The 27,642-nt window shown below is 53.7% G+C and overlaps 1 protein-coding gene across 4 annotated transcripts in view; it reads right to left on the minus strand.

The window, feature by feature from the left end:
- The window catches only part of LOC112988015 (ciliary neurotrophic factor receptor subunit alpha), a 333,191-nt gene that overhangs the window by 52,290 nt on the left and 253,259 nt on the right, over positions 1–27,642 (minus strand). For all 4 annotated transcript variants that reach the window (XM_064500205.1, XM_064500202.1, XM_064500204.1 and 1 more), the window contains one exon: positions 10,024–10,254. In XM_064500205.1, coding sequence (XP_064356275.1) covers positions 10,024–10,213 — 190 coding nt within the window. In that variant the 5' untranslated portion in view covers positions 10,214–10,254. The remainder of the gene's footprint in view (positions 1–10,023; positions 10,255–27,642) is intronic.

The raw sequence follows: 27,642 nt of genomic DNA on the forward strand, positions 1-27,642 counted from the left end.
TGTTCCAATGCTTAATCATTTGTTCTATTAAAATTATGAGCCTCATTTCTAATTTGAACGTGCCTGTGCTCAGCTTCCAGTCATTGGCTCTAGTTATGGCTTTGCTCGCTAGTTTAGTACCCACTATCTTCTCCGCTTGGAGGTAATTACCAACCGGAGTCAAAGCATCTCTCCAGCCCCTTTCGAAGCCACCGAACAGCCTATTTTAAGTCTTTCTCCTTATGACAGTTTTCCCCCTCCTCCCTTTGCATTCTTCCGCACTCTCTGATTTTCCAAGGTCCTTTTCAAATTACTCATCCCATAATGTCCCAGGATTGATTTGTAAGGAGGTAAAACTGCTTCCTTGTAGGACACAAGCAGCAGGGGGTAGAGATGGCTCAATCGTGGCTCCAAATGCAGGCAGGAGCTGCCGCTCAGGGCAGCACAGGTGACTTGGGGAAGCTCACTGCCCATCAGGGCACTTGTTCCAGGCACTGCCCCAGCACGGGGCACGCGGCTGGCAGGCTGCTCCCCAGCTGTCCCATTGAGCATACAGCCTTTTAGGATGCTCTCATTACATCTCTGTACACTGTATGGGATCTGCAGCAATCCTTCCTAGCACTGCTCTGGGCAGCCGAGGAGGGATCAGTCCAGAATATCAATAGCTCCTGGGGCTTCTTTCAGTACAGAGTAATAGTCGCTGCTCCAAGAGCCTTCTCCTAGGGTCTTCTCTTCCAGTCCCAAAAGCAGCCCTGTCCTGAACAGCATAGCAGACCCTGAGGCTCACTGACCTTAAGCTACGGAAAAGAGAAGCAGCCCTGAGGAGCACACCATAAACCATTTTTCTGCACCCACTGAGCATAGACCAGCAGTCCTCAATTGCCCAAACTGGTCTTTTCAGCCAGTGCGTCCCAGTACAAACTCACAGTTTGTGCCCTCTCCATGCCAGGTGGGGAAGGACCTGTGCACACTCTCCTAGAGGAAAAACCTTCCCTGCTCTCTGCAATTTTGCTTTTTTCATTGTAATTAAACCCTAATTAAGCCAAGCTGTGGTGCTCAGCTCTCCCACCCCCTCGCAGCTGCTCCACTTGCCCCAAATGAGAATCGGCCCCGTGGTTTACACCGATTCACAAGTCGCCGGGAGACGGGGAAGCGAGGGAAAGGAATGCGGCAAAATTATGCCGACACAGAGTATGTGGTGCACCACCTCTGCGAGCTTTTTAATGCCCGTGTAAAAGCCCACTGCTCTTTTTCACGTCTGAACAAAAACCCTTCGCATCTGCTACGGGTCAGCACGGCAGCCAGCGGCACCAGCCCCTGCTGACACAACGCTGTGCCCTGATGGCAAAAATCACGTCCCCAGAATAGAGAGGTGCTGGGGCTTTCACACATGTGCTTGTGCTGTTCCAGTGCGGCGGGTTTGGTTTGGGACAGCAGGTGGGCGCCTGATGGCCACGTGCCACCCACGGCACTTGCAGCCAGGAGCAGCCTGCTACTCTTGCGCGGTCCCCTCTGCTCCCAGCCAGCAGCGTTTTCCCACCTGCTTCACATTAACGTGGACAGCAGGGAGGGCCGCAGGCCTGGCCACCTCCTTCCATGCTCTCTCTAGGAAGACTGCACGATCTGATTTTGGACCTCATTTCACCATCTATGCCTGGGGGCTATGAAGCCCAAGCACGAGGTCAGCTGGAACCCCTGGCCCTCCGCTGAGGACAGAGACTGATGGGCTCTGCCTCCTGCCCTGGTGCCCGCCAGCCTGTGTTGCCTGGTTTTGGAGGGGTGGCGCAGGGCCATCCAGGCTTGTGTGGCTGGGGGAGGTCACGCTGCTGTATGTGTTTAGATGCTGCGGCATGCGTGCAGCAATGCGCACGTATGCACAGGCAGGTTGTCACGTCCTGGAGCACCGACACCAGCGCGAAGACACGTGCACAGTTGGGTGCTCGAGCCAGCGCATGCGAGGTCACGCTCCCCCAAACGCTGCTCCTCTCCGTGAGCTCAGCGGGGCCAGCCAGGCTGACGGTTCCGGGTGGGAGCACCTTCGAGGGATGTTCCCACAGGGATTGCACGCGACGGAGGCCGGGTGTCGCGAAGCATCCCAGGGGACGTGTCCATGCAAGGTGGGCTGGGTGCTCATCGGGCCAGGGGTCTTCAGGACGCGCACGACGGCAGGCAGAGACGGAGGGCAAGGACGCTGCGCCCCCGCCTGCGGGCTGCATGCTGAGCTAGCACGGTCTGCGCTGCAGCAGCCAGCGCTGAGCGAGGCAGCTACTCCCAGAAACACGAACGGCATCGTGTTGACTCCGAAGACAATGACAAAGACAGTGAATCCCAACCGGCCTGCGAAACCCACAACATATTTCACAGCTCACTAGTCCCAGCTCGCCAGAGGCCCTGGCTCAGACCAAGACAGGTTTTGCTGCTTCCTCCCATTGCATCCGTCCTGTCCTCGCAGCAGAGCAGCGTCCAGCCTGGAGACACCCCGGCCTCTGCTCTCCTCCCTGCCATAAGGCACTAGCTACGTGTGCAAGCTCAAAAATGCCAAGGCAGCCTGACATTATCTGTCGCTGCAGCTGCACTGAGCTAAGACAAAGCGCCAGCACTTCTGCTGAGGCTTCTCACTTTCCTGGCATGCACCCGTTTCGGTAGCACAGCTGAGCCATCGCCGGGTCTCCAGAGACCGACAGCAGCAGCGTTCATCTCCTCTTCCTACACGTCTGGGCTCAGCTGCAGCCCCCCGCACCCCTCGCCGGGTTCAAGCCTCAATGGCGGGAGTGCCGCGGGCTCCACGGGGTGCCCCCCGGGGCAGGCCCCTGCCGAAGCCCTGCTGCGTGAACGCAGGCAGCGGGACTTAACTTCCCCCAAGGCGCTTGGCACGGCAGCTCCGCGCGGCTTCCTTGGTTTTGCCGAAAAACAGGTCTGCCCTGCTGCCTCGCCCTACATCCCTAGCTGCTGCCTTCGGTACCCAGGACAAACGGGACCCTGTTAGCGACCTCCCGCACTCGGCACGCTACGCTGAGCTCCCCTCGGCAGAGAGAAGACCTTTCCGGCGCGAGAGCTAGCAGCCGTCACCCCAGGGACGGTATCATAAACCATTTTAATAAGGCGTTTTGCTCTCCACCCCCCCCCCCTTCCATCCCAGCTCGAGCAAACACTGTCTTGTTTAGTTGGCAGCAAATGATAAAGACCCCCGGGGAGCAGAGGAGGGGGAGAAAAGGGACATCTGTTTAGAGCATTTCTACTGCGTGGCTCTCCCAGGCTGTTTCTATCTCTTCTTGTCAAAATTTATCAACTGCGTAATTGTTTAAACAGCATTAAAGTGCTTGGAGCAAGAGCAACTGGAAATTGTCCTGCAGTTGCCTCTGGTACCGATGCTGACAGCTCGGGAGGGGACCGGTGGAGCCGGCATCCGTCGGGCATGGGAACCCTCTGACTCCTTTTCCGGAGGGGGAGACACTACCCCACCTCGCTAGCAGGAGAAAAATAATCTCGCTTTACTCCCCGTGCCCTTCCCTGCTTTCCCAAGCTGCGATCCTCCTCCCGCCCCCTCTCCTCCCCGCCCTGCCCGTGCGGACTTGCTCTTAGCACACATTTAGTCTGCTAAATTATTTACAGCAGGCGCACCGGCGCGGGAAACCGTAGCTAATGACAATGTCTTTCATGCTGAAATACACTGAATTGTGCTCGGATCTGGCCCTTGCCCTGGTGAGAGCAGCTTGTGGCCAGGCCGCTCGCGGCTCCCCGCCAGCCCAGAGAGTGACGGAGCACTGGGAAAAGTGAGGGATTCGTGAGCACATGTGCTGCTAACAAGCAGCAAGTCTTCTTCCCCTAGGTTGTGCTTGGCCAAATGTAGAGAATGGTTTGATTTTTATTTTTCTTTTTTTTCCTTTTCTTTTTAACACAAAAGGCTGTGCTAGAACCACACCACAGCCATCCCGCCTGTGCCCGCGGGCGGAAAGGGAGAGACAGCATCGGCACGCGGAGCGCCCGCAGGAGCCGACCTTGGTCCCGCTGCCCTGCCCTTCCCAGCACCGCCACAAAGCGGGGACCCACTGCCGGCGGTGGCAGGAAGCTCAGGCCAAATATTTTGACAAGGGGCACTTAGGAAAGGGCGAGACAAAATCCTTGCTGGCGCAGAGGCCGGTGTAAACAGAGCCCTGCGCCGCCCGGCATCAGCGACACCACGCAGCAGTATTTTGTGTGCGTGCAAGCATGGGACAGCTTGCTGAGCCGGCGAGCGGCCACCGTGCCCCCAAGCCCCCTTTTCCTCCTCTCCACCAACCCCATAGCTGTTGACAGCCTGGTGCTGCCTCTGAGCCTGGAGGCATGGGGCAGAGAACCTTCAAACTCATTGCACATGTAGCTCCAAAGCCCAGGATTTCCAGGCAAGAAGGGGCATCGCCAGGCCCCGGCACAGGATGGATGCAGCATCCTGAAGCCGTGCGCAGAGGAAAGCTGGGCACTAGGAGGGAGACACAGGTTGAGTCCCGCTGGCAGCAGAGGCCGGGCGACGGAGCATCCGTCAGGCCCCGGTTTTCGGCAACGTGAAACGAGCTCCCGGGAGAAGCGGTGGCTTCTCCACCCCTTGGTGCCCTCCTGCTGTGCGATGCTCCTGCTGCAACTCAGCCTCCCAGTGCTTGCCCTCCCCTCGGCACGGGCTGCAGCAGGCAGCAGCACCGGCGTGGCAAGCAGCTAATAGGTGCCACATGCCGCCGCGCTCCCCACCACCGCCAGCTCCTGGGGGTAGCAGGGCAGGGCAGCTGCCAGGATGGGCCAGGGGATACTTTTATTGTTTCTGACACTGGCTGCCCCAGATTATCTTATTTTATGCAGTGAGCCAGAGCAGCATCACTCTGCTACGCTGCAGCTGGGCAGCCTGCCGAGCCCCGCGAGGGGGAGGGAGGGAGGAAGGCAGCGGGCCGCGGGTGTGTGCACGTGCGTGTGCACCGGCGTGCGGGTGTGAGTGCACGTGGGGGCACTGCTCCGTCTCGCCTTTCCCGCCGGGAGCCGGCAGCGCGCGGCCGCAGGATGGGGCAGAAAGGTCGTCCGCTGCCTTCAAACGTGTTTGTTTTTCTACTTGGGCTCCTAATTTGATTAGGACTAATTGCATTTGGGAGCGTGGTGGGTTTTTTTTTTTTTGGTGGGGTTTTTCTTTCTTTTTTTTGCCTTCTCCTTAAAAAGCTGGGATGTACAATTTGCATATCATTACCCAGCATGCCTTCACAGCTCCCAGCGGGGCCAAGACCCGAAATCTGGGCACAGGCAGCAAAGTTCCCTCGTCGAGTTTTCCTAGCCCCGAACAAACAGCTTGGGACGAAACAGCTGAGCGCAGTGAGCCCGTGTGCGCTGTGAAATACAGCTGAATTCAGACTAATGAGGCACTGTCCTAATTGAATCAACCCGATTTGCAATGCTCCCTTCCCCATGGCTTTCTGGGGAGCCGTGGGGCCACGCTCACCCCTTTCTGCCACCTCGTGGGGAACTGGCTGTGCTGGGAAGCACCGGGGGTGCTGTGATTTTTGCACCATTCCTTCATTTGCACCATCTCGCTGGTCTAGAAACAGCCTCAGTTTACCCGGCTTTGGAAAGGGACTGGATAAATTCCTGCAAGAAAAATCCATCAGAGGGCATCACGAGTTGCTGGGCAAGAGCGTCGTGGGTGGGAAAGCATCCGCACGCGCCTCTCCCGCGCTCGCCTCCCCGCAGGTGCCCCATCCCGCGCAGCAGCCCGGGGCTGCGCGTCAGAAGCGGAGAGGTTCAGCCCTCCCTCTTCGTTCCTGCGTTTTTGGAGGGGTGAAAAAGGAGAAAAAACCAACCAGACAAACAAACAAAAAAGGATGCAAGCTGCAGCCCAAGCCTCCCATCGCAGCTGGAGCCCAGCTGGGAGGAAAGGGACTTCTAAGGCAGAGGAGAGGGAGGCTCCGGTTATTTATTAGTGGCCGCTGTTTGATCGCTCGCTGATCAGGCCAGGGAGCAAGCGAGCACTCAGGCTCTCCCGGCCTCCCCACTCACATGTGGTTCCCGTTGCTTTGCCCCTTCTCCCCCCCAGCCCTCCCCTCTGGTCGCGCTTTGTTTGTTTTTCTGCTAATTTGGTTGTTTTTCCATGCTGTCTTCCGTCAAACCGCATGTTTTTTCCCTTCCTTGCGCCAGCCGCTGCAGCGCCGGGGGCCGGAGCGGCCGGCGTGCCGCTGCTCTGCCCCGGCGCCTCGCAGGCCGGCAGCAGCGGCGCCCGGGTGCAAGCAAACGGAGGGGCAGCAGGTTGCGGGGAGAGACGGAGGGATGGGAGCGGAAGGACAGCCGGCTGCCTCCCTCCCTCCTTCGCACACGAGGCCTCCCCGCTCCCCCGTGCGCTCCCCGGCTGCTGGCAGCCTTTCTGCCGCGCGTTTCGACTCCTCTCTGGCCCATTAGCAATATTTTTATAACATTCTGTAATGCACAGAGCCGCGCGCCAAACCTCAAGAGCGCGTTATTTCCCAACGTCTTTGTTACACGCGGCCCCCCGGGTTTCCAAATGCGGCAGCGCAGCCCGCGGGGTCACCCGGCGCCGCTCTCCCAGCTCCCAGCACCGCGCCGACCCTCCTCTCCGTCCCGGGATGCAACGTGTGCAACCCCCTTGGGTGCTTCTGGCCCTGCTCGGGCAGGCACTGCTCTCCACCTCCAGGCTACTCTCCAGCGACGAGCCCGGTGTGCCACGGTCGCTCTCGCCTGGTTTACCACATGCTGCATTTTGAGCGAGCCGACGGGCGCCCCGGGGATGCTGCACCGGGAGTTGGGACACATGGCGCGCACGGAGCAGCATTGCTCCGGGTGCTAAGTCCCACCCAGCAGTCCAGCCAAGCTGCCGCTCTCCCCCCGTTCCTTGAACCGCACTGACTAGACGCCCTCGCGGGCTTTTCACCTTTTGCCCCGCCGCATTTCACCCCGGCCCTTCCAGGATGAAATCCCCCCCACCCCCAGAAATCTCGGGGTCACCTCCCAGCCACCAGCACATCTCCTCCTGGGCCAGAGTCATGGCAGAAAGCACTGCTGAGCCTGATCCGAAGGCTGATGTCGAAGCTCCCCCCTCCCTCCCGCCAGCCAGACAGCTCCCCTTTCAGCACAATTTGATCCCCCTTTAGCCATTTCCTAAGCCATGTTCCAATTCTCATACTAATCCACATTTTCTCTGGTTTAACTCATAATTTCCCATGTGGCATCATAACAAATACTTCACTGAAGTCAAGACAGATTACATCTACCGCATTTCTGGGCCTAGGAAATCAGTTCCCTTATCAAAGAAAGCTATCAGGTTAATCTGGCGTGACACATCTCTGGCAAGCCCCAGCTATGTTTTCTCCCATTCTCTATTTGTCCCCACGTCTTTAATTGTTCTTTCTTCCCAGCACGCTCCGCGGCCCCGCCGTGCTGCTGGGTCAGTCTGCCTGTGCGGCTCTTTACTCTTTTTAAGCACGGGAGATACGCTGGCTCTCCCCACGTCGCTGGGTACTGCCAATGACTTGTCAGTCACCAACCAACCTTGCTAATGAACAGCTTTCTGCTTGCATATCCAGCAGCACTCTGGGGGTGACGTGGTCCCCAGGGCTTGAACCCACCATATTCTTTGAATTTGCACCCACCGCAGAGGACCAGCCTTCAGGTTTTATCCTCCTTCCATATCGCGATTCAGAACGGACAGTGTTCATTTAGTCTTGGGGCTCTGCCTAGATTAGCTTTAATCTCCCCTTAAACCTCGCTGCACAGCCAGCTCAGCTCTTCTCTCCTTGTTTTCTCTTTATTTATACAGCTAAAACCCCTTTTAATTTCCTCTGTAAGGTCTCGCTCAGCTTGACTTCTGGCAGTGCTCCCTTTATCCCTGCACTCTTTGACCCCCAAGATGTAGCTTGCTTTGCTAATTGACACCTTTTCCCATTCCTCGTCGGCTCTCAGCTCGCTCCTAATATCCTTCTCGCGGCAGCGGCTCGGCCAGGCGCTGGCCTCCTTCCCTCCCATTCCTCCCCATCTCGCTTGGGGTGCACGCTCCAGGTACCGGCTGCATCTTTTATTTCACAAGATCCCCAGCACTCCTGCTTCACACTCAGCCCCCAGTGCTTTGGTCCAGCTGACTTCATCAACTCGGGCTTACGATTTCTCAGTTTGCCCCTGCAAGACTGGAAAATGCAGCTACAGGCCTGTTTTCGTTTAACTTCCCGTTCAATTTAAGTGCAATGAGTCCCTCCAGCCCCAGGTACTCCTCTGCAAGCTCTCGCTGCTCCCCAGTGCCCTGTCTAACGCCGCTCCTCCTCTGGCTTGGTGGGGAAATGCCGCGATAAATGGACCTTAACGGTTCCCCCGAATATCAAGGCCTGAGGCTATTTCTCCCTCGTATTGGCAAGTTGATAGCATCCCCTTTCTGAACCCCCTTTTCAGCTTTGGTGGCCAGGAGAAAACTCACAGCTCTCTCCCCACAGAAACCAGGGGCCTGTGAGCAGGTTGCCACCATCCCCTCTGGAAAAAAGGGCCCATCCAAGCCCGCTGCCAGGCCCGCTCCCCCGCGGTGGCACCGCGCGCCTGCAGGGTAATCAATCACACACCGGAGAGACGGGGTGGGGGAGGCAGGCAGGGGCCATGGAGCTGGGAAAAGAAACCTCGTAGAGCACATTAAATTAAAATCCAGGCAATTAAATTAATTACCACTAAAAGCATCTCACCTGCTTAGTTCCTTGCATACTTAATTGCATTAACAACACCGGGCATTCACTTCTTTATTTATCACCCGCTCTTCCTGGGCTGGTGGCCCCTGCGGTGTCCGACCATGCCCTGAGCTCAGGCAGGGGGGCTGCGAGTGGCTGGCAAATAGGAACACGTGGTAATAGGAAACAGCAGGATTTCGGCTCTAAGGCTGAGCAATTCCCATGGGTCTCCGAGCGGATTGACGGGGATTACTATTAGCGAGGTGCTTAGCAGATGTAAGAGCCATTGCAAAGTCACAGTGATGCCACAACTGCGCAGGAGATGGTTGGAGGCTGCAGCTCCCCTTCGCCTGGTTTCCCGCTCCCAGATGGGGCTGCAGCCTCCCTCTCAGTGTGCTTCCCGGCTTCTTCCAGCGGGAGCCGTCGGCACCCTTTCCCGCCTGCACCGAGAGCTCAACACCGGGCAGCATCCCTAAGCCTTAGATTTCTTCCTTTCGATCTACAGGGGTGCAGAGCCCCTCTTGTCCCACCTGCAGTGGGACCCAAGTGGGGCCACGTCTAGTCCTCCCCCTGCACCCTGGGTCTGGGGTAGAAATGCCACACTGGCCCTGGCATACTGCGAGCTGGTGAAGGTGAGGCAAAATGTGGAGAGAGGATCTACTGTGTACCCCAAATCTGGGCCAGCACAGCCTACGTGACATGCCTGGGGGGCTCCTGGCTGCTACCTCGCAGCATCCTCCAAAACAGTCGCTGTCTCATAGACTGAAACATTGTCTGGTGCTTCCAGACGCCCACAGCTATCAGTTACAGACACTGTACTGCGAAATACGTGGCTGCTATCAGTTATACAAACACAGCATCCTACGAAATACACAGTTGCTATCAGCTATCGGCATCGTGTGAAATGTAGCACCGCTCTTATCTCCTGCGCTGAAATCTGTGAATCAGCGCATCTCTCACTTAAAGCATGCAGAACCCGGTGAAACAGGCAGCTCTCCTCCAACACCCGTACGCATCCTGCAAGGCACACAGCAACCTCCACGTTTTGGCTGTTCCCCTGACACAACCGTGCTGCAGTAAGCGAACACAGCCAGAACTCGTCCTCCTTGGCTGCAATCCTCCTTTTATGACATCCCTTCCCAAAATGTTCCTGGGGCACCATTTAATCTACCAGCTTTGATGCAAAGTTTGGGGCAGGAGGGGCTGATTCCAGCATTGTGCTGTTTGAATTAATATGGCGTGGGGAGCTTGTACTGGGGGGTGGAACAGGCAATCATACAGCTAGCAGGGACAGTAGGGGCTGCAATGGGTCAGTATAGGAGTAGAGAGTGGGGGTCTGTCCCACGGTCCCCCTTGTGTCACGCGCCTGGGTACTCACTTCCCACCCTCAGGTAGGTCTGGTATTTGAGGTGCCAGGAGGAGCCTTCGTAGCAGGAGTACTGGCCGCTCTGCATGAGGTCGACGTTCCTCAGGACCAGGTACGACCCGTTCAGGCGGGAATCATCGATATCGGTGCCGTTGGCCGTCCAGGTCACAGCTGCGTCCCAGTCCATGGACCCACACTTCATGGTCACATCTGCGCCTACCCGCTCATACTGGATGTGGCTGTCTGGAGGCAGAAGAGGAGAAAATCAGGTCAGCTCAGCCTTGTAGGCAGGGCAAAGACCCCATGGCTACCTTGGAGGAAGGCTCTTAATATGGCTTGTACAGCAAGTGAGCGAAGGCCTGGGGCATGGACTGATGCCATGCTGGTGGCTGGGAAAGCCCATGTTCCCCTCCTGGATCTGATAATGCTTGGCTCTGACGTTAGATCAGAGTGGACCAGCCCTCATGGATCAGTGGACCAGGACTCATAGACCATATCCGTCTTGTAGGATGCTTTCCTCTGATCTCTGCCTTGGAGGAGACATGTCAGGAAACAGCAGGGCAAGATGCTCACACCAGCAAGTCATTGCTGTTCCCACATCCTCATGGCTTGCTGGGGGATGCAAACCCAAAGCCAAATGCACGCTCAGAAACTGCCTCCCAACTCATCTTTCCCACATTCCTTCTCACTGTCAGTGAGGAAGCAATGAAAAAAGGACCTTTCATACCAGGAATACTCTATTCTTCAACTTTGGGGCATACACAAACCTCAGGGCAGCAGGAAACCATAACAGGAAAAAGGACTGTAAAAATGTGATGCTGTGAGGAAGACTCTGTGCTCCGTGCTGCCTGTGCCCAGCATGGGGACCGTGCTTCCCCCAGCACCACATCCCACAGGGACTGACCCTTTGCGGAGCGGGGGTGGTATCGGACAACTCCCTACCCCTTCACCACACCAGTGACTCTGCGTGTGCCAGGGGTGTTCGTGCTCAGACTTCCCAGCGCCGTAACCCCGGAGAAAGGGGGGCAGTTGCAACAATGTGAGACAGTCTGAACAAACCCACTACACTAAAACGAGGTGAGGGGAGTGATCCCCCAGATCTGCAGCAAATCTGGGGTGCCAGACTCCTGTGTCAAAGCTGGCAAAGTGGATATTCTCTCTCAGCCCACGTGCGCTGGGGTCCTGCACACCACTTTACTACCCCCGCATTGCTAGCTGGAGTGGTAGGAGGCAACTCACGTGCCCGAGACAGTTATAGCTCAGCCGTAGCCAGGCAGAGCTGACAAGCAAAGAGGTGACAGAGCCCCAGGACTTGTCACCAGCAAACTTGAGTTATTTACTAGAGGAGGCGGGAAGCAGGCAGCTGCCCTTGCAATTCCCTCCCTAGGAAATCAGGTGGGAGGACGGCAACCTAGCCGTGTTGTGCTTTGGAAAGGGGCAGCTGTTTGTTGCATGCTATGCTGTTTATCTCCCTGCCTGACTTTTCTTCTCACTCTACAATAACATGATACCTTGCTGAGCCATTTCATTTAGCATCGTGCAAGTGGAGCAATACAGCTCATTGGGCACCAGCTGCCGAATTGAATATTCTCAGGTTTCTGGACAGGAGCTTGCGCTGACATTCATTAATGATCCTTAGCAATTGAATCTTTCCCACGTCGCCACACTGGCCGTGCTGGGCTGTGTGCGGCAAAGGTAGGAACATGCACACGTGTGCATGACACGGGGTGAAGCAGGACACGGGCATTGGCAGGGGATGAGCCGCAGCAGCGTATCGTTTGGTGTAGGGAGGCAGGCACGTGCACGTGTTTACAGAAGTTTGTGTTTTTATGTGTGTGTGGTTGGGACAGGGCTGCTAATTGAACAGGGGCAGCATGCGTTGGTCACATGTGAGGGTGCTGGAGGAGAGAATAGGGCTGGGATGGATACGCATGTGCGTGCGAGTCAGCATGGCAGGGTGCTGCTGCAGTGGGCGCAGGGCAGGGGTGTGCAGCAGCGACAGTCTGCTCAAGCCTTCGAGGAAGGCAGCATGCCCAGACAATGGCTGCTCAGCTCTTAAAGTACACCTGGGGTGCCAAAATGCTTTCAACGAGATCCCTCACTAAAAGCTCCCAAAGGAAATCAAGCAGCCACAAAATACAAGGAACGTCCTTGCGAGAATCTATAGCAGCGAAAGGTCAGGAAACCAAAGGTAAGAATAAACACCCAGTCTGCGCGGTGGAAGACGTCACCGGTGAAGTTCAACAGAGATCAAAGCTGGAGCTTGTGCTGCCCAGCACGTCATAACTGATGGGGAAAATGGGGTCAGCTAGTCAGAGGTGACAGTGTGCTGCTGATGCCATTAGGGCAGTAAAATTAAAGCTGGGTGCAAAAGCATTGCAGAGGGACATCACGGTACGGACCGACTCCGTCGAGAAAGGGATGCACACGGGGAAAAACAAGCCTTGCTTTCCCTACACAGGCATGGGCTCCACATTACTGCAGCCTCCATGGAAACATATCTTGGAGTTATTGCACACATGTCCCTGAAAACATCAGCTTGGTAGGAAACAAAAACACAAACCTACTGTTAGGAATTACAAAGAAGGGAATAGAGAACAGAATGGAAAACACTATACCCTAAAAGCTGCACACAAATCTGTCGCTGTGCCAGTAAGAATACAGTTCAGCTGAAAATGGAGCTGAGAAAGGAAACGTGGTGGATCAAAGGTTGGAAACAGCCCCCGTGTAAGGAATGACTTAACAGACTCCATCTCTTCATCCTGAAAAAGAGACAACCGAGTGGAGATATGATAGCAATCTAAGCAACGATGAATGACATGGGGAGGAAGAACAGGGAATGACTGCTTGCTCTTTTTCCTAATACAATAATTAAGGGGCAGCAAATGAAATTATCAGGCAGCAGGTTTAAAACAAGCAAAAGGAAGTATTTTTTCACACAATGCGTAATTAAATTACAGGAATCCATGTCCATCAGTCGCTGTGGATGTCAGAAGTTTGGGAGAAAAGAGTGATTAAATGAATACAGAGCAGAAGACTCCACCAAGGTCTAAAATGCAGAGCTGCCCCAGCGAGCCTGGGAAGGCTGCAGGTGGCTGACAGTGGGGAGGGATGGGAGAGGCACCACCCCGTACTTGTCCTGCTCTTTTCTCTTTCTCTAGATATTAGCACCTTGGTCCTGTTGGGAGATGTGACCAAGGGCTAAATGGACTCATGGGCTGATGCGATACAGCCACTCTTACATCTCGCATGAAACCCCACAGCCCGAGTTGATCTGTGCAGGAGAGACCCCCAAGGTTGTGGCTACATTGGGGTGGGCAGGCTGGGAGCCCGGATGGGGCTGACCCTGGAGGAGGCCCTGGAAGGCCTGGTTCTTCCTCCAGACACCTTCAACACAGCCATAACCAGTCTGGGCCAGGAGACATTTCCAGCTCAATGGGCCATGCTCTGCGCCACATCAGGACCCCTCTTCCTGATTTGGAAATAGCATCTTTGGGGACGCATTCTGTGCTGGGAACAGGGTACCAAGAACAGAGGGTGGATCATGGCTGTAGCTCAGGCCACATAGCTGGTGAGATGTCTCAAGAGTATCTCAGATAGTGGCCAAGGATGGGGACCTCTGAGAGACTTGCGCTGATCAGAAAACTGTGTTTTAGCTAGTCTTAGAAAAGCTTACAGCCTATACCGACAGGCATAAAGAAGGAAGAACATTCAAACTGAGGAGTCTGTATGCAGATGGATATCTGGAGTGGGCCTAGATACACAGAAAGATAGGCAGAAGTGTGGAAGAAGATGGATGGATGAAGGATAAACAAATGTGTATGCCTGTAGACAGATGGATAGCTGGCTGGCACAGATGGGATGGAAAAAAGTGAATGAAGATTCAAGGATGGATGTCTATGCAAGTGGACAGATGGGTGGATGGATGGGTGCATACGGGGATGGACAGATGTGTGTGAGGATGAAGGGACAAGTTTATAAGCAGATGGCTGGCCGGCTGTGTATACGGAAGAATGGATGGATGGATGGATGGATGGTTGGTTGGCTGTGTGGGTGGGTGGATGGTTGTGCATGTCAGTGGATGGCTGGATGGTTTGTTGTTCAAATGGCTGTGGAGGTGGATGGATGGACAAATGGATAGGCAGATGGGTGGACAGATAGAGATAGCAGATCTAAAGTATGAGTCCCAGCATCTTATTCAAGTTCTCCTCTAATCTCTTTTATAGCATCAAGTACAAACATTTTCTCTTCCCCTTTCTTTCTGGCCCACAAAAAGCAGCTGCCTCCCCTTTTCCTGTACCCAGCGACTTGCTGGGCAGAGTAGGTGGAGACACTGCATCACCCACCAGCCTTGCAGGGAGAAAGGCTCTCTGCAGTGATGGACCAGAGATCTGCCTGCTCTGCCTGGCACCTGCCTGGGCAGTGTTTGGTCCCTGGGGAATATTTGGGGGCAGGGGAAAGGCTCAGAGGTCCCCAGCTCTGCTTCCCAGGGCTGAGGCTGAGAGCTTGTCTACAGCTGGTGACTGCAGGGATGAGCTGGGCAGGGGGGAAAAGGCACTTTGAATTACTTCCTACTTGTCCTTAAACACAGTGCAAACACACTGGCATTCATCCAGAAGGGTTGGGGGAGCCATTCCTGGAAGACAGCTCCTTGAGAGCAATGCTCTTTTCCAAGGCAGTGATTTAAGGCCCCTGACAAAGGAGAAACCCAAAGCACAGCTTTGGAGCAGCCGTTTCTCTCTGTTGGGTCTGTTGAAGCTCATAGAGAGGCCAAGCCAGGTCTCCACATCCTTCCAGTCCTTTGGCAGGTGCTGGAGTCACATCCAGATGTACCGCTGTGTGAACACATGGCACCCCACTGGCAGAAGCGTCCCCGCGGGCTGGCAAAGGGGCATGCCACACTGCTCCAGCAGTCACCCCCTTTGCCAAGGGAAGAGGTATCACTGGGCCAGCTCCCCCCAGCACGCTGGAGTAGCCTGCACACACTGAGCTCGGATCTGCCAATGCTGCGGTCGCCAGCTCCGCTTTGGGCTGGGGATGAGCAAGGGAGACCTTTACCAGGACTCCTCATTTCCCTGCAGGCTGGGTACTATGTGGGTGGGACCTGCACCCTGGCCCACCCAGAGCCACATGATTCCCTCGAGCAGGGAGGGCAGGGCAGTTTGTTCCCTCTCCCTGGTGCTGCTCATCACTGCTGCCACGTGGGACTCACAGCAGAGATGATGCCTGTGCTGCAGAGCCCACCATGCTGGATGTGCATCGAGCCATGGCATGTGGCAGGATGAGAGCCAACAGCCATAAGCTGCAGCTCAGGGGGTTCAAGTTGGACATTAAGAAAGACTTCTTCTCCAGGAAGAGAAGCCCTGAGACTAGTATCCAGACAGTCCGGGGATCTCCATCCTTAGAGATCATCAAGGATCTGTTAGGCAAAGTCACAGCCAATCTGATCTACTTTTCTGTAGTGGGAGGTTGGACTAGAGACCTCCAAAGATCTCTTCCCACTTCTGTGATCATTTGCTCAAAGAGATCCTTAGAGACGGTACTCTGCCCTTACACCACCCCTGCTTTTCCAGTGCATGACGCTCTTTGGGTCAGATCACAGCATGAAGGTGGAGCAGACATGACGGAGAGGTCACAGTGTTGCGCCTCAACAAGCCACATGCCTCTGAGCACCCAACCCCACCACAGACCACATCCTTTGCAGCAACGCAGCATGCCTGCCAGGCACAGCACAGCTCATAACATAAAATCCTAAAGCTGGAGAGGAGCCATTGTGATGCACAGTGAGGGCAGAAATCACAGCTTTACCCACAGCCCTGTGAACCCAGGAAAGAGGGGGAGCTGACGATGGGACAGCCACATGCAGCTCCCAACCAGCCAGCACAGGACAGCTCCATGAAAGGAGTAGAAAGAGCCTCGATGGGGCATTGCCATTGCAACCACAGCTCATGAGCTGCTTTGCTCCACTCCTAGCGAAGTCGAGTGACAACCTGACAGCATCATTTGTATAACGGCAAAGCAATGGGGACCAGAGGGAAAGCGAGCCCAACACTGGGGCAGTCAGCAGCACTGCTGTTCAGAGACACTGAGAAGATGAGACGAGGTGGTTGGGATGTGGGACCTGTGGGAATTCACTCAACACTTCCCAAATTCACCCTGCTCAGCTGGAGCTCCTCAAATGAATCACCCTCATTTTCCCTTCTTAATCATTCTTGACCTACTTGGAGACTGCAAGGGCACCACACAGAAAGCCTGCAAAGCCACGGGCTGCCCTAGCACATAAAGCTATGGGAAGGAGCCTGCCCAGACAAGCAAAACTCTCTCTCTGTCTGTCAGGACACAGTGCAGACATCGTGGAGGCATGGCATGCATGAGGTGCTCACCAGTGAATGCCAGGAAGAGATGGGTGTCGCAAAGCTCCTTCAAAGTAAGTTCGAAGGAACAGCATGCCAGGTCCTGCAAAGCAGTTCTTGGTTTTGTGTTGCAGTGGGAGGGGGATGTTGAACAGGGCTCCTCCAAGCAGGATCTGTCGGGGTTACCCCCCACCAGCTGCACTGAGTGCAGCTGTCTCTTTCCCATCCTTGCTGTCTGATATCAGATGCTACAGCGCAGCACTGCTCAGCCAAATGCCCAGGCTCTAGGCCCAGCTGCAGGGTATTGGGACCCAAGTGGGGGCTTTTTGTGGCTGGCCTATTGCGTGACAGGTGCAAATGCATGCATGGCCACAACAATATGCAGGAGCTTCACTTGAGCAGTGGGTAAAGATAACAACTCAGCAGCCAGAAGGATGGGGGGTTCAGCACAAATACATAAAACTGAGCATGTTCCTACTCCACTGGCCTGCAGTGGACCTTGCCCTCCATCAGGCAGGTACCACTGCTGCAGGTGAGCATGGACGATGGAAGCCATGTCCCCAGCATCTCTGCTCACCGCTCTGCCTTCACAGCAGCTGATGCGCCCAGCCCTCTGCTCTCAGCCACATCCCACGGCACAACCCTCCTCGGAGCCCATGCAGCCACACGTGCGGCCCCAGGGTCTGCCCGAGGGGCTCCTCTGAGCAGTGAGCAGAGGAAGCTGGAGAGGACAGTTGGCATTCCTCACACGGGCACTCACTGCGGCCCCTCAGTGGGGCTCTTGCCCAAAAACCCTTTGTGAGGCAGCTTCCAGCATGCATTCACGGGGCCAAAACCGCCCCAGCTGTCACTGCAGTTTACAAGTGTTTTCTGTAGAGCCTGCACACCTCTGCCCAAATACACTGTGGCTTTATGGCTAATGGAGAATGTGGGCAAGGGGAAGGCACTGAAACATGTTCTGGGGATGGAGACAAGCACTCTGCAGCGGTGCCAGCAGCATCAACTGCACTCTTCTCTGCAGGGTGCACAGCCCCCTGGCTCTGCCCCTCTTTTACAGACGGGGAAGCGGAGGTGCCAAGAAAGGATATATTGCCCCTTTTCTCTCCTGTCTCATCCGACAGGATGCGGAGCAGTTCTGTAGCAGGACAGAGAAGTGCATACATGCTGTCTGACACAGAGGCCTGTATATCACCCCTGTTACCCTGCGTGCCTCCCTCCTGGAGCTAAACGAGTAGCCACAAGCAATAATCTCAGTGGCTAATTAGATCTCTGTGTATGCATTCATAAATAATACATTTAATATTTACACAGTGCCAGGGGTATGCCGTGAGCTTTCCAAGCAGACAAACCGTCGAGGTCTCAAACCCCCACAACTTCCTATTCTAAATGAGATCAATAACAATGAAAGAGCAGTGAGCCCTGCAGAATGGGGAGGAAGAGGGGAGAAGAGAGAGGGGAAAAGAGCCCAGCCAGTGCTGAGAGGGTAAGACAGCCCTCAGGAGAGAGGAGGGGATCCCCACCTCGGCCAGCTGGCATTGCAAGAGCTGCAAGCTACTCTGCTTGGGTCTGTCACCGGGCTGCCACGTCCTCGCAGTGATTCTTTGCTCGATTGTGTCGGTGCCTGCGGAGATGCCCTGGCTGTCTCCCCTCGCTCCTCCTGCTTGCCATCTGCACATTCATGGCCCCAGGGTCTTCCCTTCTTGAGATGAACCAGCCTCCAGCATTGGGGAGGGTTTCCTGACACTGGCTTCCCAAAGCACACGTCGTTCTTGATTTCATTGCATCTACTCCCTCCTGCGTTGTTTCATCTCCGCACAGCACCTGTTGCCAGCAGAAACCTTCTCTTCAAGGAGAAGGAATTTCATGCTAAAGGAGGCAGTTCTTCCACAAGTGATTTAAAACTAAATATATCTTCGTAAGGAAACAGGCGTAATTAAGCGTCGTCGATGTAGCCAAAGATATGGACCGTTCCAAGTTAATTTTGTCCATTAATGAAGAATTGCAGCAAGTGAAGCCTATGTTTGTTTGTTCTACTTTGGTAAATCCCTGGAGTCAGCAGCTTTGCTCTCTTGACAAGAAAAAATAATTAGCAAGAAACTTTAATTAAGAGATAACAGATGGGTGCTACAGGACTTGTACTTAATCACTCCATGATAGCCTGGAACCAGATCTCAGTAAACTTCAGCGGAGCTGTGGAGGATGCACTTTCCCCCTTCGACATGGTAGGGCATGTAGAGGCTCATGGCAGGCTCAGGACAAGCGAGCCTCTTTTCTCCACCTGCATGTGGCTACAAAGCACTCTCTGAAGAGGCATGCCCAAGCCACACTGACCCCTGAGGAAGCTCTCTTCAGGCTTTCCAGCTGGCACGAACTCACAGCACCTCTTCGCAGCCCAAGGGCAATGCTGAACGCACCTCTGTCTGCAGCTGCAGGAGACCACGTGCCCATGAAACCTGGCCGGGGACGTCCCTGGCTCATGTGGAGTGAAAGCAAGGAGAGCCCTAGTGGCAGACAGCAACAGGGCGAACTCATGACATCCCTTCTTGGCTGGTGGGACAGAATCAGGGACTGAGCTGGGAAACCTTTGCCTGCTTCTGCTTGTGAAATGCCTCTACCATGGTCTGGGCTTTTCTTGGGCATCAGGGGTTAGATGACACTGCTGCATCTCCAGGCGATGCAGGCGGGTATCGTGGAGGAGAGCATGGCAGGAGCCCTGCATCTTGGCGGCACCGTGGCGCGCTGCCCCAGACTGTATTGACTCTGCGTCTGCGTGGCTGCCTGCATTTATCCCCCCGGCTGTGCTCGGCGGCCGAGTGACTGAGGTTGGGCAGCCCATGCTCCCAACGTGGAGGGCCCTGCTATTCCTCGTGCAAGGGCAGATGGATGTTCTGTCTGCAGGGGCCATGGAGCTGGTTTGCAGAAGGAAGGTCTGCACATCCCGGTGGTGTTTGTGCAGAGCATCCTTTCAGCCACTCTTCCCGCAGGGCTCATCTCTTGGCTCCCTGCCTCCTGAGCAGAGGCAGTCCCTTCTCTGATCTGATTTAACAGACACTGGGATGCACCTGCGCCTTATAGAGTATTTTAGCAGTGGAGAAAGCAAAGTCACGTCAGAGACCCAGCTGTGGCAGGCGCCTCTGTGGCCCTTTTAGCTGCTTGTCTGGAAGAGGCTGATGCTTCTTCCATGAAACTTAATGCAATATCTATTGGGATTCTCTGGAGATGAAGGGACACTTTTGCAATCAAATACACCACTGTCACAAACGACAGCCCACTCCACACACTCCCTCCTCTTCCCGATGGCTCCTATATAACTCTTAGGCTTAATAGCCGCTCTAAACACTTCAGTCTGGCAGAGGGGAAGAGACACCAAGGGGAAGGCTGAGCACGGAGCCTCCCTCGTGAATACGAATGAAGGCTCCCTGGTGTGTCCCGGGAGCGGTTCTGCTCTGCAAAGGAAATGGGCAATGAATCCTTGGGCACTGCCAGTCGCAAGCCTCCCTGCACTGACCTCTCTCCTGCCAGCAGGAGCTGAGCGAGGTGCGGAGGAGAGAGCAGCCCCCGACCACCCCTGTATATGCTCTTTGCCATCACGCAGCTTCCTTCCCTGAGCTGCTGTCTTCATCCCAAAAAGCAGCTGCAGTGAGGTGTGATGCTGGCTCACCAGCATGCTGTTCCAGGGACCTAGCGTCCCGACAGCATGGTTGGGATGGTGGCGCTTGTGCACCTCGTGCATGGGTACTTATGAAGCTGTGTAGTGACAAGGCATTAAGCACCCTCCTGGGGAGAAAATCCAGTGCAAAACTCAGTGGAAAAGAGCAAAGTAGAGACCCACTGCTGGAACCAAAAGCAAAACAAACTCACTGCAAAAACAAAGACCAATTTCTTATCACAAAACGGGCTCAACCCAAAGCGATGCGGGAGGCTCCCTATGCCTTGCGGTCTTCAAATTGACTCCGCACCCTGGCTAGGAGATGCAGGACATGGGATGTAGGCTTAACAAATAAGTAATTTAAGCAACATTTTCTGTTTCATTGGACATGAGACTGGCCTGCACTGCTATAAAGCCATGTGCAGCCCCCAAAACCAGATCATCCCTGGCCTCATGGAGTGGGTGACAAACCTGAGACGTGCAAGAAAGTCCATCCTGCTTCAGTAACAGCACAGTTCTCCTTCTTGTGAAAAGCAGCTTGCTGGAAGCCCTCTGGTCTCTCCAGCCACGCACATACAGGAGGCCCTAGAGAAGCTGCCCCTCCTGTGGCTGCTGCGTTAGGACTGAGCTCAGCCCAAGGCCGGAAGGGAGTGTGGGACAGGACGAGCAGGGGGAGCTGAGGAGCAGGACCGAGAGTGCGAGCAGAGCTGCTAACACTGATATACCCATCTGCGGTGGTCACAGATCTCTAGCGCTGATCATCTTTATTCAGGACTAGGAGGAAACACAGCTCTGCTGCTTTGGAGCAGGGACTGGGAAGCCTGGATGCTGCTGGACTGGTGACTTTGGCTTGTCCTCCCTGAAGACTTTGCTCTTCCATCTCAGGATGTGACCTGAGCTCGTGTTGATCTGTAAGACCTCAGAAAGACCTTCCCCGAGATTTCCTAGATGTTTGGTCCTAAAATGCCCATGCCCTGGTGCTCCAAGTTCTCTCCTAGCTGAGCTGTAACACCATTTTCATCCTCAGGCAAAGGGAAGGATGGACTGGGCCTTGCAGGCTCAGCTTCCTTGCAAAGCCATGTCTCTTGAGTTGACTCATCCTGTGGAAGAGCAGGTGTCCAGTGAAATGGCAACCCCTCTAATCCCATCTATCCTGCGACGGCCCCGGCATGCGGGGCAGTAGGATGCAGGGAGGGGAAGGTATTGAAGGACCAGAGGCTGCTGAAGCGAGCTAACACGAACCAACACATGGTGGAAAAATCCCACCAATATCCGCCACACTGGGCCCACTCGAGCCTTCACCCTTCCCTGCCAGATGACTGGAGTTAGCACCTCGGGTGAATTAAAAGTTTGTTTTCTGGTTCTGCTTTTTCGTGAAGGCAGGACAAATAACTTTGGCTGCAAAAGAGTGCTTAGATCAGGATTTTTGATGAAGTTTAAGGGGAAATCAATAAGATTTGCAATTAGGTGCCCAAATCACAGCCATAAACACAAGCAAAGCCCGCTGTGGTTCAGCAGCTGTGTGAAGAGGTGCCTGTATTTCCAGAGCTTCAGGGAAGGGGGGGCAGAGCTTCCCCGCCTCGGCCGGATAGAGATGTTGGGGCACCCTGCATCCCCGTGACCGCAACCTGCCATTTAAGCCTTGCATGTGATATGTGTTTCCCCCTTGCTGCTTGCAGATGCCCACGCGCATGCCCTCAAATAACAACCTTCCTTCGAGCATAGGCACCGGCGGGGGGACTGCGATTTGTTCACATAACAATGCGGCTCCCAATTCGCCCCCCTCCGGGCTGCAGATTACCATCAGGCATTGTGCAATGTTTTTTATTAGCACAGAATTATGGAAGTCAGAGGCGTAAAAGACCTGTTGGGTTCTACTCAGTCCATCCTCCTTCTGCCAAGACAGTATTGGTCCCTGCAGCATATTTACTATTTCTCCGGTCTAATTTTACATACTGTACAATCTGTGCCGTGCCAAGTTACGATCCCTGTGTGAGAAGCAGAGCTCTCAATTTCCAGACTCTTGGGTGTGTAAAATCACAACCATAATGTTAAATTAACTTATTTTTTTTTGCATTTAATCATTTAATAGCTCTAAAATTCAGCCCCTCAGGCTCTCTCTGTCTGTCTGCTGGCTCGGGTTTTGCCTGCTGTAGGCCAGTCGCTTGTCACTTACTGATGTAACGCTCACACCCCTGGGTGGATCATCAGCAGCTGGGCTTGAACCCGGCACTGCTGGAACTTAACACGTGAACTCCTGCAGCCGGAGCTGGAAAAAACTCCTCCACTTTCTTAACCACAGGTGTAGGAGGCTCATGTGCCTCCTTATGGCCTGGCCCTGGCAAAGAGGAGACATCAGGTGCAGCTTGCACACAGGGCCAGGACTTGCAAAGGCATCTCCCAGGTTAGATTTAGAAACTAAAGGGGGTGCGATTTCCAGCACCGACATGCCGCTGTCTAGCTGGGGGAAAAAGGCAGCTCTCAAGGGCACCACGGTACCTCAATGTCTCTTACACCCCAGCAAGGCCTTGCCTGTCCCTCCTGCTTGTCATCTCCCATCAGAACAACCCTGCCAGCACATCCGAGCTCAGCGGCTCATGCCAGCAATTAGTGATGCAGGCAGAGAAATGGGAGCCATCATTAAAAGGAAATACTTCCACTGATGTCCCACAGCTGGGAACTCCCGAGAGAAGCACTAACACTTTTCCCTCCATCCATACACAGGGGAAATACAGGTTAGACACCAGGGCTTAATTCCTCCCAATAGAGCGATGTCTTCCCCTGCTCCAATATCACGATTTTAATTTGTGCACTTGACCATGGGATAACGCAGGATTTGAGATGTTACCAGTGTATCAGGCACACATGGTATACAGATAGGTGGGAAGAATAGATGTTAATAAAAGGGGAAGCATTTTCCCAAGTCATTTTCTTAACTCAGTCACCATCCCTCGCTTCTCTGAGTAACGCTTGCACTCAGTAGCCCAGTGATGATTTCAAAGCAATATTAATAAATGAGGCAACAATCTACTCTGCCCAACAGGGGATGCATTAACAATTAAGCCAAGGCCTCAGGATTTGCCTCGGTAGTAACAATATATTACATTTGCATTTCATGCCTTTCACTCCAAAGAATCCTCAAGCAAATCCAAGCCTGGAAGCAACTGCCAGTGAGCACTGAACCATGGCACAGCTGTGGAGTCGCAGCCTGACAATCGCACTGAGCGTCTGCTGGGGGCAACCACCCTCCGGGATGAAAGTCGGTGACATGTTGGACCCACGGCACACAGGAAGGGTGCTAGTCCTGCCAGAAATGTTAAATCCTTGATTATAACTAAAGAGCCTTGTAGATCAGGACAGGACTTCAGATTTTAAAACGTCCTCTGAGATATATATGTAGAACTGTGCAGGCTTCTGGTGGTCTAGTCATGTTGTAGAAATTCAGGCTGCTTACACTTTCAAGAGACCACTAGATAGCCTAATCTGACATGCTTTGTATCACCACATTGCGCCTGCATGAGCTCTCCAGCCTGTGTTTGGTTAAAACCAAAATCGTGACCTCAGTCTGGATTGGAGGATGTCTAAGCATGGAGATGTCATTGCAATGGCTTGTTCTCCTCCTGTCTCATTCAGGTTCAGCTTCCAGGGCCCACCAACCCTCTCTGTACCCACCAATGACCACTTGCTAAGGGCCAGCCTCAGGAAAACAGCTGGAGCTGCAGGTTTCCACAGTGCTCCAGCTGCCCGCATTGCTTTAAGGCATCTTTCCTAACACACCATCTGGCCCGCCCCAGCTCAGTGTGTTCAAATCCCAGCAGCATCACATCAGAGTGACTGGATGTCCTCAGACCCCCTTGCCTTGGCAAGTCCTTTCCCAACCCAACCCAACATGGACATTTCGTGCAGGTAAAGTCTTTTGACTTTTCTGTGCACAAATGGTCTGTCTCTTTTATTTCACATTACTGAAACTCTTGCTTCCAGGAAAGGGGAGTTTCTCCCCCTGTCCAGGACAGAGCTGAGCTCTTGCATCTGGAGAAGAGCTTGGAAGCAGGCTGCAGCCAGAGCTGGAGCAAGCTGTATCTCCAGTTTGGGTTGGCAGGTGCATCTGGGTCACAGATAACAACCGCAGGATCATGTTCTCTAAACGGTTTCTGAACTCCTAGGTGGAGCTCAGCGCTATTCAAGACACCTGCAGATCCACAGGATGGCCGAGTAGCTGCAACTTGCTTTGCAGGCAGTGAGCTATCAAGGATGGCACAACCTTGGCTAATGGTCCCTAGGGAGGGAGGAGATGATAGGCTCTCTTGCGCGCTACATGGATGAAGACTCTGCAGAGACTGGCAGCAAGATGCAAGCCTTCAAACATTGTCGTGTTAGACAGGAGGCTATGAGGTAAAGCATGTGCTGCTTTTGGGCACAGAGACAGAGGCTTTGCGTGCTGCCTCGTGCAGATATGTATATTATATATTACAGTATAACTGTCAAGCACAGTGGAGAAGTTCATGCAGTGACCATATTATATATCAAAAGAAATTCTTAAGATTCAGCTGGTAAGAAGGGGCCCTTCAGCTTCGTTTCCTAGTCCCAGCAGCAACATCCACTGCTTTCAGAGGAGGGTGAGTGTGACCCACTGGAGAGTTAGGCAATAAGCTCAACAGCTCCTGCCTGGCCCTGCTCACTTGTTTGGACCTCGAAGCACCAGTGCTAAACACCCTTTCCCAAACCTCAGAAAAGGGTGTTGTTGCTCTCCGTTAAGTGGCTGATCGTTTCCAAGTGCCCCCACTGGCTGGGCCACACTGCTGCCTGGAGGCAGAGGCCCCCGGGTTAATTATGTAGAGCCTGAAACAGCCCATCCACAGTTCGCATTTGATGTGGCTGTGTCTCTGTTTCAGAGAACGCCTCCTTCTCGCGCCATGCTCTGCAGAGCAGGAGCCTTTCCTGCTCATCTCCCCAGTGCTATTCCCCCTCTGTACTGCTTTCATTATGATCCATTTTACTAATCTCTTAAAAGCAAAGAGCACTGCTGCTTTCAGGCACGCTGAAATGAAAGCTCAGCCTTTCTTCATCGGAGAGCTTTTCCTAGCCTCTTCTCACTGGTGTTGATTTTTCTGAGAGCCCTCAACTTGTTTTTCCTCTGTTTGGGATGATGGGCAAGGTTAGTTCAGCAGCAGATATTCATCCAGTATGATTTGAACTAATTGCTCATTTTTTTTCCTTAATTTCAACACTTAGAAGTTTGAAGTGTTTTATTGCAAAACAAATGCTAAAAAGTCAATATGTGCATTGACTGAAATATAAATAAATGTGACCAACTCTCCAGAGAGCTCCTTGGATTCGACACACTATGAGATTTTAGGGCATCGGATTTGCTGAAGGTAACATGACACAGAAACTCGCCACGTCTAGAAGGAAGAGAACTTTCTGAATCTGAAGGCACTACTGAATTACAACTATTATTACCACAAGAGATACTTGAATTCTGGAATTTCTGTAAAACATTTAGAATTCAGGTTCTGAAGCATTTAAAGGACTTGAGAAAATATCTTTGGCTCCAAGTCAGCAAAGCACTTAGGCAAGCCCTTAACTTTCAGCATGTGTTTAAGTACCTTGCTGACTTGGGGCTTTTAACCCTGGCAAAAAGAAAGCAACAAAAGAAGAACAGCCAAAGGAAAAGTTCTGGTGTGCTTGGAAATCTCTAGGCAAGTTGAAAAAATACGGGAATCTCTTTCTTGAGAGGAGGAAAGCAAAAAAAAAAATAATGACATGTTTTAAAATTAAACACCAGAGGAAGCTTTCCACGGGAAGAAAGATTCCCAGAACAAATGGAACATTTCATTATAGCCTAACTCAGGCTCTCCAATTGTGCTCTCCTGCCTCTTTAGCATGCCGAAATTATTTATTTCTGAAAAAAGCCCTGCTTCCCCCTCACACTTCCAAGCTAAGCATGATCGGGGAGAGAAAAATCTTGGCCTCAGCAGTGAAAAAACATCTCTGAAACAAGTCGGCTGTGAGAGGTCGTTCCTATCAGGAGGGAGAAATAAGAGAAAAGATGAGGTAACAAATAGCAGTGACAAGGAAAAGAGAGCGGAGAGAGAAGGGAAACTGCAGGCAGGCAGGAACCTGCACACATCCACAAGTGCACACGCACACGCAGCAGCACCTACCCGGAGGGACAGAGTAGGAAAACGTCCAAAAGGAGAGAAAGGGCAAAGGAAGGCACAGACTTTGCCTTAAATCAATGCAAATCTATGCATGAATGCATAGAAAGCAGCTACAAGGGAGAAAATGCTTTTTTCTCTCCCTCAGACATGGGGCCGTGAATAGAAAACAATCTCTCCCACTCTGCTAGCGACCGCCGCCCCCCCCCCCCCGCCCCGAACGATTGCAGTGGCAAACGTGTTTATTTTTGAAAGCAAAGCAAAAATACGATGCAGCTCCCTGTCGTGGGGGAGTGCAGGACGGGCTGCAGCCCACCCACAGGCAGCGAGGCACCCTGCCCGTGGCGCTCGCTTGTCGGGGACACGCGGCAGACGGAGACAAGGAAAGCTGCAAAAGGGCCGAACGCGGCCGTATCCCTGGAGGACGGGGCAGGCTGGATGCTCCCGGGGAGGAGCAGAGGCCACTGCAGTCTGGCACAGGGCAGGCTCAGAGCTGGGTGCCAGCAAGTCAGCGATGCCGCTCTGTCTCCCATCGGAGCAAACGCCCTGACTCCCCAAAAACTCTCCATCAAAGGAAAAACACTCAGATTCCTTCAGAAGGAAATCAAAGGGTTTTCTGTCCCTTTTAACTTTTTTTCAAAACCATCCCACTGTGTTGCACAAGAGGCTTTACAAATCTTCTTTAGGGGGGGAGAAGGGGAGGGAGCCAATTCAAAGTGAAGACAAACTATTTCTGAAAAATACCAAAAAGGCATAGTGGAGCCCTTCCCCCCTTCCATGATTTCCCCCCCCTCCCCTGCAAAAGAAATCAGATTCTGCAAAACATTTCAGTGTCGATGGGACTTCATTTTCCAAAGGCAAACGGCTCCCCTGAGGTTTTTCCCAACGGCTCTGTTCAGCTGACTCCGGCTGGGGGCAGATTTCGGTTCCCAGCAGAGATGCCCCTTGCGGGAGGTCACAGGTCCTGGAGCGGGGGACGGAGGAAGCAATTCTTCTGCCTGCGCCCTTCCACAGAGACGGATGCCTGGGCATGTGCGGCTCTGCGTCGACACGGGGCGAGAGGCAGCGCTTGCCTTAATGAGCTGACAATTTAACTGGAGGAGACAAACGAGGGGAGTTTTGCTCTCCCTCTCTTACAGATGGGAGCGGAGATTCGCACGGAGATTAAGTGACTGGCCCAAGGGCGCACAGTGGTTTCCAGCAGAGCCAGGCTCTAAATTTCGGTCTCCTGTGGGGCCCTATGGCATCTGATACATCAAGGCCTGCATTTCAGTTGGGCTCCCCAGGCCCTGCTGAAATACAAATGGCCAAAGCACAGCATTCATTTGGGCCAGTGTTGTTCTGCCCATCTTGAAGCCCTGTACGGCTCCCCAGGATGCTGACATCTCCCGCACTCGGATGCTGCAGATGTGCTGTTAGATGGCTGCTGCACTGCACCCAGGGCAATCCCCGCCCAGGGCAGCAAAATGAA

Source organism: Dromaius novaehollandiae, chromosome W (assembly GCF_036370855.1).
Source record: "Dromaius novaehollandiae isolate bDroNov1 chromosome W, bDroNov1.hap1, whole genome shotgun sequence".
Lineage (NCBI taxonomy): Eukaryota > Metazoa > Chordata > Aves > Casuariiformes > Dromaiidae > Dromaius > Dromaius novaehollandiae.